This window comes from Eptatretus burgeri, chromosome 12, assembly GCF_056783735.1.
Source record: "Eptatretus burgeri isolate ZD-2024b chromosome 12, Ebu_testis_v1, whole genome shotgun sequence".
NCBI classification, from domain to species: Eukaryota; Metazoa; Chordata; class Myxini; order Myxiniformes; family Myxinidae; genus Eptatretus; species Eptatretus burgeri.
In genome coordinates this window covers 40383297-40400297 of record NC_140972.1, presented here as the reverse complement: position 1 = coordinate 40400297, position 17001 = coordinate 40383297, and the positions used below count along the sequence as shown (strand labels likewise).

The 17001-nt window shown below is 41.3% G+C and overlaps 1 protein-coding gene across 1 annotated transcript in view; it reads left to right on the top strand.

Annotated features, from left to right (window-relative positions):
* LOC147015473 (death-associated protein kinase 2-like) overlaps window positions 1-15989 on the top strand; it is an 84354-nt gene extending 68365 nt beyond the window's left edge. Inside the window, exons 9-11 of the mRNA XM_085849110.1 lie at window positions 541-630; window positions 6121-6201; window positions 6485-15989. Of these exons, the coding sequence (XP_085705236.1) occupies window positions 541-630; window positions 6121-6201; window positions 6485-6649 (336 nt within the window). The 3' untranslated portion in view covers window positions 6650-15989. The remainder of the gene's footprint in view (window positions 1-540; window positions 631-6120; window positions 6202-6484) is intronic.
* The last annotated feature ends 1012 nt before the right edge of the window (window positions 15990-17001 follow it).

The following is a 17001-nucleotide window of genomic DNA, read 5'->3' as shown; positions in this document are numbered from 1 at the left end:
TTTGGACAGAACTTCTCCATGGAAGTCTGACCAGGTGTTATCGCTGCCAATTTGGTGCAGCGTTGAAAAATGCTGTTGCACCTCAGAGCACTTCTTCTTTTAGATGTGGACTTAAAGCCTGCATTTAGATTCCACAGGCCATATTGTGCCATGGCCTGTGGAATCTAAAGGTGAAGTTAAGTGGAATGTTCAGTGAAAGTGAAGTGGACTGTTCAGTTCTACTTAGTGAAGTGGACTGTTCGGTGAAAGTGAAGTGGACTGTTCAGTTCTACTTCGTGAAGTGGACTGTTCGGTGAAAGTGAAGTGGACTGTTCAGTTCTACTTCGTGAAGTGGACTGTTCGGTGAAAGTGAAGTGGACTGTTCGGTGAAAGTGAAGTGGACTGTTCAGTGCTACTTAGTGAAGTGGACTGTTCGGTGAAAGTGAAGTGGACTGTTCAGTTCTACTTAGTGAAGTGGACTGTTCGGTGAAAGTGAAGTGGACTGTTCAGTGCTACTTAGTGAAGTGGACTGTTCGGTGAAATTATTTTTTTTCTGTGTAGCCACGAGACAAAAAAGAAGCATTGAAGAGGCAGTCATCTTTCATTAACCTTGAGAAGTTTAAGGCATTCAATGCCCGGAGGCGGTGGAAGGTAAGAAAAACCAACACCACACATACATTGCAAGTTGCTCATAGTATAACATGAGGACTGCTCCTGGACTTTGTTTAGAATCCACATCTGCAAATTTCAGCAAGAACTCATATCTTTTTGCTGTGTACAGTGCATCTATCCATTTTTATCTACCTGTTTCCACCCCCCCCCTTTCCAATCTGTTAACCCATCTGCCTATATAATTAATCTAAACTTCTTTCTCGAAGGGGAAAAGACATTTACTGCTGCACAAAAAAATCCCCTCAATACCACCACATCCCCTTCCCCCCGCAAGGGTCAGGAGCCGACTTATGGTTATCAGCTGTACAGCTGGGCCAATCTCCACCAAAATTTGCAAACGTGCTGGGTTCCCAGAGGGAATGGGTATCTCCCAGATTCTACTTCTTCTTTCATGTGCAGAACAAGGCTGCGTGTGACATCATTGGCTGAGGGCACAGCTGTGTTGTTGATGTAATACTCTGTGAAGGCTTATGGAAGGAATTTGAAATTTTCTCATGGTACCGGCAAAAACTGGTCGAATCTTCGGGAACGACACCTTAGGATCTTCAACACACACCAACTAATGCCAGCAGAGGGGACGCCCATTTACTGTTCATCCGAGGGACGGCACAAACATTGACAAATCACTCTGCCTGTCAAACACTAGATGACAGTTTATAGCTGGGTCGGGATTCTAACCCAGGCTAGACAGCTTAGAGGCGAGTATGCACACCTCTGGGTCAACCTGCCAGCCCCAATAATCTTACATTGTACTGAAAAAACACCCAAGAAATTGAACAGAATAAAGCACAAGAGCAAGTCTCGGATCAACATCACCAACACAAATAATCAAATAACATGTCAAGAGTTTGTAAAGATCTTTGAACTCAACATGCTTGGAAAATCAATACCAGCCAAAGCAGAGGAAGTGTGGGAAGAGTTAAAAACAATCATCCATGAGACAGTGAGTGCTGTTTTTGGGGAGAATACATCATCAAACAAAGACTGGAATACCCAACCAACCTTCAATCTTTCTGGATGGAAGTCCTCTTGAGACAGTTTAATAGAATCGCTGGCTGAGTATCCACAGTGACCAGCAATCTCTCGCTCGAAAAAGAGCCAGGCATACGCTTGGCAAGGCTGCAACGACTTTCAGCAGACTGGGCAGTATAGCTTGGAACAATCAAAGGCTCATTGCAGAGACAAAAATTATTGTGTACAAGGCCTGTGTACTGAGCATCCCTCGCTATTGAAGCGAAACATGGACAACTAGAAGGGCACTCGGTAGAGCGCAAACCTCCGCCACGTAATGCCTGATCCACGAGAACATTATCGGGCCCAATACAGTTTTTGAAATATGCTCTACAGTACGATATCGTTTTTGACCCAATCTCTCAAATGGTGAAGAATCACTTTAAAAATTAAATAATTCTCGTATGCAGATCCGGATTTGGATCTTCACCAGAATCGAATCATTTCTTCCTTGCGCACACCCAACCTGTCCACCAAATTTCTCCCGAATCCGTCCACAACTTTTTGAGATATTGTGGTGTAATATTAGTTCAGGCCAATCTCTCAATTGTGAAGAATCACTGAAAAAATTCTAGTATCTGGATCCGGATCTTCACCAAAATCTAAAACGTTCATCCTTATCACACATTCAACCAGTCCACCAAATTTTATCAAAATCCGTCCACAACTTTTTGAGATATCATGTGAGATATTAGCTTAGTCCTATCTCTCGAATGGTGAAGAATCCCTTCAAAAATTAAATAATTCTCGTATCCAGATCTGGATTCAGATCTTCACCAAAACTGAACCAATTCCTCCTTGTCACACACAGAACCTGTCCACAAAATTTCACCTGGATCTGTACACAACCTTTTGAGATATCCTGTACACAAACAAACAGACAAGCCGGTAGGCGGACATGGGTAGTCGCCTACCCAATAGAACCTGACACGATGGGCCCGTTCGATGGGGAATGACCTGAGGATTAAGCACAAGAAAATTCATGATTCTCGCTTCAAGGGTTAATGCTGCAGATTGTTTTTTTGGTAAAATACCCCCACATTTAGAGGTTTTTCGGCCGTTGCTAGGCAACGGAGGGGTCCATAGCAACGTTTCTTTCTCACACATAACTCGGATATACCATCAACCTACCATACTAGTTTCATGTATATCTGACTCGTAGTCTCTTAGATATAACGAACTTCGTTTTTTTATTGTTTTTGACCAGGGTTCATTCAACGTCTATCTTCTCCTACAGTTTTCATAGGATCCGGCTGGAAATTTTTGACAATATGGCTGAATGTACTGCCCACAGTCGCTCGTGGCCCGATTTTTGATTTTCGAAAAAATAAATTTTTTATGATTTTTCTAAAATTTCCAAGTCCCTTTGCTAGGCAACGGTGGTGTCCATAGCAACGGTTCTCATTTGCACCACAACTAGGTCATGGTATGAACCTACCAACCAAGTTTCATCGAAATCGCCATTGTATTAACTGAAATCGCCATTTTAAATACTGATAATAAGGGTAGAACAAATCTCAAAAAATAAAAAATTTTTCGACTAGATCGACTACCCAACAGAAAGGGGTGAAAACATAACCTCCTTCACCTTCGATGGTGGAGGTAACGATACTCATTAAGAGCATAGATCAAACAACTTCCACCTTCGGCTGTACACAACCTTTTGAGGTTAAATTTAACAACCTACATTAATGTAAGCTCCTCTCAGAAAAATTAATGCTGCGCTTTTACATTTGAGGACTGGTTTTATTGTAATGGGTGCAAGTGAACATACACATGTCACCTTCCTTTTAAAGTTGTAATTGTATTTTGTCATGCGATGATATCAATACTCAAAAGCAATCACCAGGAAAGCTTTTTCTTTTTATTCTGTCCGTGCGAGGAACTTCAACGCATGAGGATGCCATTAGGCTCATCAAAGCCTGCGATATTATCACCAACATTTGGTTGTTTTTTTTCCTTTGCTCTGTCCTTTTAAACACTGAGCATCAAGCAAATGAGCGGCACGTACCATTTTGAAATTTTTTGGTATGACTCGGCCGGGGTTGGAACCACCAACCTCCCAGACTCAGAGCAAACAGACACTCTGACAATTACACTACTGAGTCTGGTTAAATTAAATTCCGTCAACTTCCATAAATTCCACTTTTCCCCTTCTCCCCTCCAACCACTCCCCCAGACCTCCGACTCTTTTTATAACCCTCCTTCCCAATGCCTTAATTGCTTTTTCAACTTTCTTTTTATTTCGATTGCTTTTCCCTCTCTCTACTTTTCCTTCAAAAATCCATTCTGTTATTAATTATTTAACTGGTGGGGAAAAACATTATTTATTTGCTTTTAAAAAGTCATTCTGAAGATGTTACTTCCATGATGTCTCTGCTATCGATTGGTGAATATAGTGCCTAGGTTGTAAGAATATAACAGTAGAATGCACTTAACAAAACCCCTGAGAATGAAACGTTCATGTCACTTTTGTACCAATAGACGTCACACAACTGGTAGGATAGTTAGTAGAGGTGTACAGGGAGTCCCAGAAGTCTGGACCCATGGGGATAAAAAATACAAAATTTTACAACCAAAAACGCACTGAACACAAAAAAAAACAATTGACACTGAAGAGTGAGGACGACCACTACAAAGGCTCTATCAGCAACACTTCCAGTGTCTTTTTAATCGTTCCAACAATTTGACGCCGAATCGATGAGGTGGCTTTAGCTTCTCAGGATGTTTTTCGTGAAATACCACACAGGTTTCCCTCTGGCTTCTTCCGGAAACATGTAATAACATCAGCTCAACCTCCTCTTGATTGGTATAATAAGCCATCAGAGGTTGTTTCATTCCTGAAATATGTAAAATAGACGTTAAAATGTGTTTATTTTTCATAACTTTTCGAATAAAACCATGATATTTCCTCTGGGTCCAGACTTATGGAACACCCTGAACATACTCACCTCTGAGCTGTCTGGCTGGGTTCGAATCTTGACCCAGCTGTAAACTGTCATTTGCGTGTTTTACATAGAGGGTGAGGCATCAATGTGTGCGCGCCGTCCATCGGAAGGACGTTGATTCAGATGACCTGTCTGCATCACCTTATGTACGTTAATTCAGATCCCACGGCATATTTTGTGGAGAATAGGTTTATGCATTGTGAATTTAAAAGGGAAAGAAGGTGAGATATTGCCGGCACCCTGAACCAATTACAAATTCTTGCACATTCAGTCAAATGTCAGTTGTGGCCTATAACTCATGAAAGACTTGAACCAAAAACATTTCGTTTCTTACCCCCAAGAAGAAGGGAATAATTGGGGCTGTCGTCATAGTAGTAGTAGTTGTCATTGTAAATTTTGACTTATAGATATCATAAGCACTGTAAATCTTCCTTTTTTTGTGATACTTGTAGCAGCCAATCGTTGCAGTCAATATTTTAAATATTTCTTGTTCTTTTGCTCTCATTGAAAAAAAAAAATCATTTTTTTATCTCTACATTACTTGTCGTTTCCTTTTCTGGGGGGGAATTCAATGGGCAGTAAAATGCAAGCTATAAAAAGACAGTTCCACACAAAATCTCTTTAACTGAATAGACAAAGAAAATGTGTGGGAAACTACATTCTCCTCTGCTTCCAGGCATCGAAAATTTATTTTTAATTTCAGTAATGTGAAGGTCTTTGAAACACTCCTTTTAAGAACACCAGCATATAAGATCGGTCGCTATGCTGATGGGAATACCAATCTTTGCTGCGATGGCTAATCTATGGGGCAAGAACAAAAAACGGATTCCTGGGAGATCCTGCCCTCCATGTGGGGATAAACCAGCATCGCAAGTTGGCGTTTGCAGTTTCACCATGTGTGCCCAAAAAACCCGTGCACACAAAGCGACTTTTATTTTATTTTATTTTTTTGTATATTTTTGTATTTTTATACCGGGAGTTCCCTGAATCCACCGTCATTGGTTTCATTGAAATCTGTTAATCTGTTCTGAAGTTATAACACAACAGACAGACAGACAGACAGACAGATGCGGCTCCTTTTATAATACAGATTTATTTGGGGCCTTTAAGACTCATATAACCCCATTTTCTTTCCTTTTCAACCTTTTTTTTACATTAACTTGCAGAAACTACTTAAGTCTTGGTGTTTTCATGATATTTGTGAAACAAGGATTGGCTTCCATTGTTGTGATGTCATTTTCCTTTTTTCTTGTTTTTTTTTTTTTTTTTTTGCACAATTCATTGTGCAGTGTAAGTTTGCATATATCGAGGAAGGAAAATATTTTCCTAGACCTGATAAATAGGTTGGACACTTACTTGGAAATTAATGGAAATGATTGTGTCATGTTCCTTGTATTAAGGTGCATTCAATTTTCAACAACCAAATGGCAATGCTTTGCTTCGATAATATATTTATGATTGAAAAGCAGAACTTTGTTATTTGCCTTATTGTCTGAACCTTGTTTGGCAGCTCTCCTTGCGCGTGGTCCGTCTGTGCAACCAGCTGTCACGGTCATACCATACTCGACATGATGATTCCACAGACTCCTTGGTAAGGCCAAACATCTTTGTCAATCTCATCATTTGGATATTGAATTTGAACCTTTGTTCACAGCATCATGAGGCAAATGCTTAGAAGGGAGCACCAAACAGGCTTACAATTGTTTCTTGCCCATTCTGTTATGTATTCTACATAAACTTAGTCCAGGTACTGTATTTGAAAGTGGGATAAAAATTAATTTTTCCTAATGTCACAGTGTAACTTGAGGATAATCTAGCATATTGAAGAGATGTTGAAAAAAGTGTTTCTGTGTTTGTGATTGTGGGATCTCCAGACTGACAGTGAAACCGCCAGTGGTGTTGATGTAAAACCTCAAGAAAGCAAAGAACCGAACACTGGCATGGTCATGACCAGAGAATTCCTGCAAGATGCATCTGTGGAAAGGCTAAGAGTGAATGGGACTGAAGTCGTTATGCATGGTGATAATTCTCGAACATGAGCTCTCTCGTGTGAGATCGTGAGTGGGGATGTGTTGTGTGTCCATTTATTTTAGCATGGAAACACCTCTACATGTACTCATTGCATTACATGAGCAAAGCATGTTCCTGGAAAGGACCTGGTTCGCTAGCAGTATTGGCATGCAAAGCGACTTGTGATTACTTATTCGTTTGTATCTATTTCATCTTGATGCTCAGATCAGCAAGTCTGTCATTCACAGCTAACTCATTTAGGGTATGCAAGTACAGTACATTGAAACCCATGTCACAGGGAAAGTTATATATACAACATGTAACATGTCAGTAATACCCTGAAAGTAACTTCGGCCAAAAGAAAAGCATCACTTAAATTCTGGGATGAAATTTTTTTATTGTCGAAGATGTTATTGCTAAGCAGCAAGAATGCTGGAGAACGAATCGATATTTTTTGAGAGGCAGACAAATGACAGGACATTTCCAGAACTGATAATACACCAGACATTTTTGGATACAAACAACTATACTTTCGACAGTTAACTGATATTCCGCCAATAATGCAGACGTGCAAACGAGCATGTAGTCACGTGAGCGAGTAAAGGTTCAAATGTCAAGCTGTGCCATATGCAGCAATGCTTTCATCTCCTAAACAGGCTTTCATGTTATGCATTTGGGAACTGAACAAATCCTGGGGATTAATTATATGAATGACACCAAAAAAGTGTTTCAAAAGAAAAATCACTTGAAATGGTTAATAGTGGTTGTTTATACTACCTTGAAGAAAGTTTTCTTAATTATACAGAGCAGTGTCACTTGTAAATCATTTGCGTTTTTTATTATACTTGTTTATTTATTCAGCTGAGTCTGAACAAAGTGAAGTCAAGGCCGTTTATTCCTGATACACGAAACACCCTGCAACCCACGCCTACAGAAAACAGACTTTTTTGGAACACAGACCATATTTTCCATCCAATCATCATGGAACTTAAAATAAATAAAAATATTATCCATGGGTAGGTGCTCCTCTGTTGAGGTTTTGCATCAATCAATCAAGCAGTTGTGGATAAAATGAATTTAAAAGTAAATAAAGGTGAAAAAGTGAGGGTGGAAGAAAATAAAGTGAGGGCCTCGACCGACATTCCACTACATGGTCAAAGATGATTGTGGATGCTTATGACTAGTTTATACAAGGTCTAGGGTGACAGGGTGGAAAAATAGGATAATGACATTGGATCATTGGGGTCGCAGTTGGATATATCAAGCAAGGGAGTGGAGGAACAGGAAAAGAGAGAGACAGAGAGAGAGAGTAGGGGAGGAAACAGTAACCTCCAAGTAAGAGGGTTGAATCACGGGTAGGGAAGAGAGGTCGCATTAGATGGTGGAGTAATTCTTACTTGGAGTGCTGGAGGGAATTGAGCACAATTGAGCTGACTCTGGAAGACAACAGCACAAAGCAGATAAAAGAGGTTACATTAGAGTTTAGGTACACAGTAAGCCTGGATTTTTGGAGTTTAACCAGGATGGGGGTTCCTGAACAAACACGTGCATACCAAAAGAGCTCAGGAGGGTCGGAGCTGTACTTTTGTCTCATTCCGAGAGATTCCAATCATGTTAACAGCTTTAGTTTCCATAGAATTCAGCACAGACAGGTAATGCTGGGAACAAAGAGCCCATATGGGAGAGCATTACTCCATTGCACTCTCGATAAAGGCCTTGTTTAGGCTTGTGGAAGTTGTTATTTTCCAAGTAATGGTGTGCAGCAACAGAGGAAGCTTAGTGTACACCTGACTTTGGGGGCCACCTTTGCTATATTGTTGGCTCAGGAGAGGTCATGGCTGCCAGTGAATGGTAGAAGTTCAAGAGACTTAACCACTTCCAGTACTCTATCTTGAAAATAGATAAGTTGGTTCGTTTTACCGTCCCTCTGGAGAGACAAGGTGAGACTGAAATTTTTCAAGAATGAAATATGTGCTCCATCTGTCAGACTACTAATCAATTCCAGATCAGCAGAGTGTGACACAACTGCTGTCTGCCTCTCGGTTGGATGGGATACTGTATAACACAATATGTATGAAGGAAGAAAGTTTTTGTTCCAGAACATTGGTAAGCTAATTTTGTGGATGAGGAGCAAGATGGGGGCCCAAGACATGGCATTGATCCCCACTCCAGCGACCAATGGAAGAGGAGAGGATTCCGTTGATAGCACAGTGACTGCAATGGAAGGAAATCAGAAAGCGCGGTATACATGTTGACACTTTCCCCTGTGATCTTTCGGGACAACACTAGAATGCAAAAATGACGAGATCTCTATCAGCCAGGCACATGATGTCTCCTCATCTATGAGCAAATTTCTATGGATTTTCACCCTACTGAAGTAAAATGTGCCAGTCATGCTTCTCATAACGTTTACAAGAACTGACTTGAGGGAAATAAAAATGTATATATTTCAATGGAGAGGAGGCCACTGCAACATCACCTGATTTCTAATTATTATCTTGATTGGGTTATGCTGTCGGCTGAGAGTCAGAACTTGTTCCGTGGCTCTCAGCTGATCATATATGGTATTAAAACACTTTTTAAGGGTGATATTCATAAACCTTCAATATATATGACATAAGGAATTCATATAACTTTAATTGCTATCAAATGATACACATCACATTTGGTGTAACAAATAGGTTGTCATTTGCTGCTAGTTTATGTAGCATACGTTTGCTGATTTATAAGACGTTTGTACTTAGGAGAGTTCATAATCAATAAAAGTGTGATGACTACAGAGCAGAACATGCAAGGTACAAGTAACTCGACATTTTCGCCAAAATGGGAAGGCTCAGAATGATGAGATTGGCTGCCTTGGTCTCAGGTCTATAAAATTCCCATTCCATTCCATTGGTCTGTCTGAGAGCAGGTTATCTCTAAAAGTTATGGACAGATTCAAAAGAAATTTGGTGGACAAATTGGGTATGGGCCAAGGACGAATTGATTAGATTTTAGTGAAGATAAGAAACCAAATCGGAATACGATAAATTTTTTGAGTGATTCTTCATCATTGAGAGATGGAGCCAAAAATAATATAATGCACAATATCTCAAGAAGTTTGGATGGACTTGGACGAAACTTGGTGGACAGGTTTGGTGTGTGACAAGAACAAGCAGGTTAGATTTTGGTGAAGATCCGGATCCAGATCTGGCCTATCAGTTTTTTTTTGTTGTTGTTATTTTGTATACCTCGTTGAGACTCATATGAGAGCTAACACAATGCAGAGTGAGGATGGCATGAGACAAGAGGGGCAGGAGAGGGGAGAACAAAAGAGTGGGGAACAGAGACATTAGGAGATCTGTGGAAGGGAGAGGGATGGGGCGGGGAACACGGGGTATACAAAATGGACACTACAGGGACTTTCGGGAAGGAAAGCAGGGAATTTGAAGGAGGTGGGTTTGGGGTGGATTAATGGGGGTAGAAAAGATCGAGGATTTGGATGGGGGACAATAAGAGGTGGTGGTGAACAGCTGTTTTGAAAGCCTGGAGGGAAGAATGGGATTGAACAGAGTGAGGGAGTTTATTCCAAAGGCAGGAAAAAAGAGGAATGAAAGAGTGAAGGTGAGCAGTGATTCGTGATTCTGGTAGTTTTACCAGAAGGGGATTGTTGGCGGACCTTGAGTGCCCTGCAGAAATATGGTGGGGTCAAATTGCAGACAGAGCGGGGGGGGGGGGGTGAGACCGGAGATGAGATGGTCGAAGACAGAAAGACTAATGACCTGTCTGCGGTGATAGAGTGAGAGGCCCAAAGTCTCAGCCTCATTGCGGGAGATACCAATGATCCGAAATGCCTTGGTTTCCACTGCGTGAAGCCGAGAAAGGTGAAAGGCAGGAGCACCAGCCCAGAAGGGAGAGCAGTACTCCATCAGGCTGCGGACGAAAGCTTTGTATGTGGTCAGGAGCTCAGGTGGACCGAGGAAGGACTTTGCACGACAGGGTTGGTGACTGGCTTCGGGAGCCAGGTAGGAAATGAGGCTTTCCCAGGAAAAATCATTGCAAATAGTGAGACTCAGAAGCTTGAAAGAAAGGACTTCTTCCAGAGGATTGTTGAGAAAGTACATGGGGGGCGGGGGGGGGGGTTTCCAAGCGGTCTTTTCGGAGAGACATAGTGAGAGTGTGAGATTTGTCAAGACTGAAAGACATGTTCCACGTGTTGGACCAGTTTGTGATTTTACCCAGATCTGCAGAGAACGAAGAAGCTTGCTGATCTGAGAGATGACAGATGGTACGGCAGAGGGTGAAGTCATTAGCAAAGAGATAAAAAAAGGATTTTCCAGAGAGTCGGAGAGATCATTGATGAAAACCAGAAAAATAATACAAAACTAACTGGGATAAAAAAAAAAATGAAGACGGTGGAATACTAAAAAAGAATACAGTGGGATACAAAACTTAAACTGTTCAGCCTGGTGCAGGTTTACGCTCGACTGAGTGTCGTTCCAGTTTGGAAATGTTTTCATCAATTTGTATGTTTGAGAATTTATTTATTTTCTTTTTGGCTCTGAAATTATTTATTGCAAAATATTTTAGATTTTCAAATGTGAGATATTTTTGAGTCGTGGGGTTGCTTCAATGAATTGTAATCAAAATTAATTAGAGTTCTTGAATACTTAAGAAAAATTTATTGGCGATTCTGCTTGAAGGCAAGGCCACTAGTTTTAATCATGCCCATTGAATGAACTGTTTGATTTGATCAATCACATCAGCAACTCAAAAATCTGTTCCCTTGAATGCTGCAATCAAGAAAACCAGCCGTCATTATAGACATCTTGTATCTCTGGTTGTCCTTCATTTCTATCATATTTTGTACTTTAGAAAAAACGATTTATGATGTAAAATGGTTCAATGAATGTATTCAGGGACTAAATGCAAAGTTTACCAGAATGGTACTGTATTTAATTAATATTCCTGTACATTAATTGCACATCTTTATCAAGGCTATCAAATGACTAATTACCATTAAACTTACACAAAAATAATGTGTCAGTGCCCCTTAAATAGGTACCCATTTTTAGCTCACCTGGAACATAGTGCAGGTGAGAGTATGGGATTGTGCATCATCAGTCCATCCTTCAATAAGCACTTGCAACTTCCTCTCTGAAAGTCATATTAGATCATAAGAAAAACTTTTAAAACCTTTTTTCTCTGAAACTGCTTAACTGATTGATGCAAAACTTTACACATGTGATCGACTGCAGGAAATATAATTTAATAGCAATGATGTCGCTGATCACATTGTCTGGCAGCCATATTATATCAAAGGAAAACCTTTAAAATTCATCTTCTCTGAAACTGCTTCACAAAGCAATGCAAAAGTTAAAATGTATGATCGACTACCTATATAAATTTTTCATTAAAATAAGCGGATTATTAAAATATGACCCTCGTGTGATGACATAATACAGAAAGTAGGCAATTCAATATCTCAAAAAAAAGAAAAGAATTATAGACACCTTGGCATTGCATCATATGAAATGGGGCTAATTTGACACAATAGGAAGTGTCATCATCATACCGGAAGTGGGCAATATCTCAAATACTAAGGCTCATCGACAGCAGGGAGTTGCCTACTGTGAATATCATGTCAATACTACCTGACCTAAAATGTGTATTCCATATCCAGCTCTTATTTTTGCCTTGATCCGTCCATCACTCCATGTTTTAGCAATCAGTCAGGAAAGCTACATGACCATTGGTCCTCTATTTTTATTTATTAAATACAACAAGCGTACAAGACTTTCCCAAGTGTAAAAAAAACTTTCCTGCTGAATAAGGAACAGGTAGAGTAATGTTTGAAGTTTTGTTTAGTACTCAACATGTCCACCTTCTCTTTCAATACACATCTGGAGATGGGTATCCACCAAGCTGCAGATAAAGGCCTTACCAGTGTGTAGGAGTTCAGGTGTGCCAATTAAGGAAGGACTTTGTACGACTGAAGATGCCCAGTTGGCAACTGTCTTTGGAGGCCAACTTTGAAAGGTGGTTTGCCAGTGAAGGTTCATGGCTGAGTGAGATCCAGGAGTTTAAGTGACTGAACTTCCTCAAGAGGATTGCTAAGAAAATAGATTGGATGCCATAGGCAGAGAATTTGGAGAGCAAGGTGGGATGCCAGACTGCATCAAAAGCTCGAGCTATGTCCAGAAAGACGGCCCTGATCTCGTGTCTGACATGGAGGGCCTCAATCCATTGTTGCTTGAGTATAGGCAGTATGCCCAAAGGTGGAGTGAACTGGTCTGAAACCAAATTGGTGATCTGAGATGAGGTTGTTGGAGAAAAGAATTTCATATCAACTGCAATAATGGATTCCATGACCTTGCTGATGATTGGAAATAAGCTAATTAGTCTGTAGTTAAGGGGGTTGATTTTTGCTTCTTGTTTGTGTAATGCAGTGATGTTGGTTAATTTCCAAGTTGGACATCCTAGGGCAAATGATAGCATGGAAAGAGCAGAATGAGGATGTGCAAGACAAGCATAGCATGTTTTTATGGCACGTGAGTTGATGCCATCCGGTCCAATTTCAGAATCAGAGTTGAGGGTCGCCAAAACCTTCTCCACCTTCTCACGTGTAAAAGGACACAGAGTCCAGGAGAAGTTTGGCATGTGACTGTGTAGTAGGGGTACAGAGAGCGGGGAGTTGGAGCCATGATATTTGGAAGGAAATACAGAATTGAGGCATTCGGCTCTCATTTTAAGTGAAGGTAGGCGGAGCATACTACAGAGACAGACCTCACAAGGTGCCACCATGTTTTCAAGGAGGGAGACAAGTTTGAAAGTTCAATCTTGAGGCTGGATCGATGTTGTTTTCTTGTTCTCCTGGGAGTGGATACACACTTGCTGCTGGCTTTGTGGAATGATCAGAGATTGACTTTGGTTGGGTTTGCTTTCCAGGAGGAGAAGGCAAGTTGTTTAAGAGCAACTGCCTCACCACAAGATTTAGTGTCCATTGGGAGGGAAGAAGGGTAGGATAACTGAAGATGAGATGGGATGGATCTATGCATAAGAGAGCAGGTTTCTGTGGAGTAATTCCCAGGCTGAGTTAATATCAGGCACAGTAAATACAGGAGACCAGTCCAGAAGTGTGATGGCTGCTAGCTATCGCTGCTAATCTGCCTGAGTGAACTGCCAGACTTGCCAGTGTTGAGGCAGCTCTATGAGAATTGCCAGAGAGATGTTGCCTCTCACAAGGATATGATCAGATTAACCAAATGGAGTAGAGGAAGAGCAAGAGACATTTGCAGGGAGATTTATCATCTCTGCAGAAGGTCCTCTCTGCATCTGTCACTAACTGCAGAAGGGAGGATTTGCATTTGGAGGAAATACAGGTGGGAAAGTTGACAGATTGAGTCCCATGGAGTCACAGAAGTCCTTTGCTGAAGTGTGATGGCTGGTGGGAGAGGTACAAACACCCAGACAATTTGCATTGAAATCACCAAATATGGCAATTGAAATCACCAAATATGAGAGTTGGGATGATTGGTTAAAAGGTGGTCCGTGTGTGTGTGTGTGTGTGTGTGTGTGTGTGTGTGTGTGTGTGTGTGTGTGTGTGTGTGTGTGAGAGAGAGAGAGAGAGAGAGAGAGAGAGAGAGAGAGAGAGAGAGAGAGAGAGAGAGAGAGAGAGAGTGAGTGAGTGAGAGAGAGAGAGAGAGAGAGAGAGAGAGAGAGAGAGAGTGAGAGAGTGAGAGAGTGAGAGAGTGAGAGAGTGAGAGAGTGAGAGAGTGAGAGAGTGAGAGAGTGAGAGAGTGAGAGAGTGAGAGAGTGAGAGAGTGAGAGAGTGAGTTGTTACTGTTTGGTGGATGGTACAACACACAGACAAACAAGAGGTGGGAGTGGAGGGAAAGACTCAGCCAAAGGTACTCCTGGAGGTTGGGAGGTGTAAAATCAGTACATGTACAGTGAGAAATGGAGTCTTCATGTAAGTTGCAACTCTGCTGCCAAGGCAGGATTCAGTGCTATCAAATCAGAGGATAAAATAGCCAGGGAGAGGCACTAAGGACTTCTTGTGGGAGTAAGGACCATCAGCAGCAGTCTGGATTGAGTGATCTGTCAGTTTGGAGTGGATGTCTCGGATGTTTGAGGTGCACACAGTAAGGGACGGGGAGACATTGGAAGGTTGCAGGATGGGGGGCAAGGCTGGGAAGGTGAGTGACCATGGGGGCAGCTGAGAGGTGGTGGGACAAGAGTGCAGCTGAGAGAAGGTGGGGTGAGGGGGGATTCAGAAAGTGGAGGGATGCTGAAGAGGGGTGGGTGGGGTTGGAGCGGGTGGGGTTGGTACCGCAATTTTCCCGAAATTTGTTGTACCACATTATTTTAACATGCGAAAGGTAAATGTCACAATAAAAACTTTCAATTCCGAATCAAATTGATGTAAAAACATGAACTAAGTGTGTGGCTCCCTGTGCAGGGGAGAAGGGCAGAGCTGGGACCGCACCTGCACGCTTGAAGGCCAATGCCCTGTTGGGAATTAAACCTATTGTTGAAATTTTTTTTCCGTATCCAAAAATGGCAATTCATATGTAGAGTCCACAGTCTCCTTGGGACGACACTGAGTCTAATGTGTGGTTGCACAGTAATGTACGACATTAAACAAGGATTTTGATATTTTTTTATACTCTTTTTTTTTTTTCATGAAAAAAAATGGTGCTGTCATAAAATGAAGGCGAGTGATCAGTCAGAAACGCATCCATGGATTGATTCTCTTCCCAAGGGGTGTGCTGTAGTTGATAAAAACAATACTTTGCTAAAATGACACTGTGGGTAGCTGCACAGCAGGTCATTCTGTATCTTTTACAGACTTCAACGAAAAGCTCCAAGTATCTATCTTTTCATTAATATGTCATTTTCCAGCTGCAAAATCCTCCTAAACTGTGTAATGGATATTTAAATAGGGTGGACGTGTAGCAGGCACCCCCTACTGGTCAGAAACCCTTGCACTAAATGCTGCTTTAGCAGGCAGGACATTGCATCACAAGTGCACTGTCCCTCAGCTGGACGCGAAGATCTCATCTGTGATTGTTAAAGATCCCACGGTGTCTTCCACAATGCATAGACGAGTTATTGCCAGCACCCTGATCAAGTTACAAATTCCTAGCACTTTCAGTCGAATGTAAGCCTGTTCAGCTGGTTCGTGAAAGACTTTGGTGAAAAACTTTACCCGAGTGGCTCCACAAGAAGGTGGGAATAATGACCCCATTAAAGAAGTAGGAGTTTTAATTTAACACTGTTTTTATTACAATTGATGTACAAACTTGTAATTCTCTTGCTTAAAAGTTTACAATGAATTTTGTTTCCTTCTTTTGCTTTGAAAGTGCTAATAAAATGTTTGATTCTGTACATACGTCCTGCCTGCTGCTTTCTTATAATTCCGATGCCACCTTCATCAGATGGTAGCTGCACTCTTTAATGCTTGAATGGCATCAATATTTTGTACAAAGATTTTCCTTAGCTTTGTACAAACTGGCAAATGATTTGCTGTTAGGTTCCAGATGAATGTAAAATAAGTTTAATTTGAGATAGATCAGGGAGGGAGCAGAGCATCAAAGAGCAAGAGCAGTGGATGCCAATGGAATTGTACATGCAGCTCGGATACGAGAGTCAGGGGCCAAATGTCCTCCTCTGCTTGGTTTCCACTGTGGAAAAAAATAGGCTTGGTTAGACCTTGGGACTACCTGACTCAGCTCAGTGTAGAGTTGCTTTTCCTTTCTGAAATAACATAATCTCTTCATTTTTACTGACATCTGGAGATTTTTCTCTTTGTGCTGTTTCTAAACACAGACATTGTTTCTTGGTCATGAACATCGACCCTTTAAAGGGAAAGATTATTTTTATTTTACTTTTACACGTAATAATAAGCAATACTCTGCTTACACTTGGCCTGATGACAATTCTTCTGCTCTGATCTGATTTCAGCCAACCTGAAACCGACCGATTTGCCATCCTCAACTAAAATAGGGGCAATGCCCCTGGGCTCACCTCGTCAAACCAGGAAACCACTGGTAGGTGTGGTTGACCCACGGAATATGTAACTGAGAAGAAAGTAAATACCTATTTTGGGGGGAAAACCCTTGATTTTTGTTTTTTAATGCCATGAACAAACTTTAGTACACCCCGGGTGATGAAGGTTGTGGTCAAGTTTCATCAAAATTGTGTGTCTATTTCGGAGAAGAAAGCAAATACTTATTTTGTGGGGGTTAAACCTGGACCCACTTTGACCACCGGTAGACCCCCTTCGACCCTGATTTTTTTTTTTTTAATACCGTCAACCAACTTTAGTCCTTCATGGAAGATGAAGGTTGTGTTTAAGTTTCATCAAAATTGTGTGTGTAGTTTCGGAAAAGAAGATCCG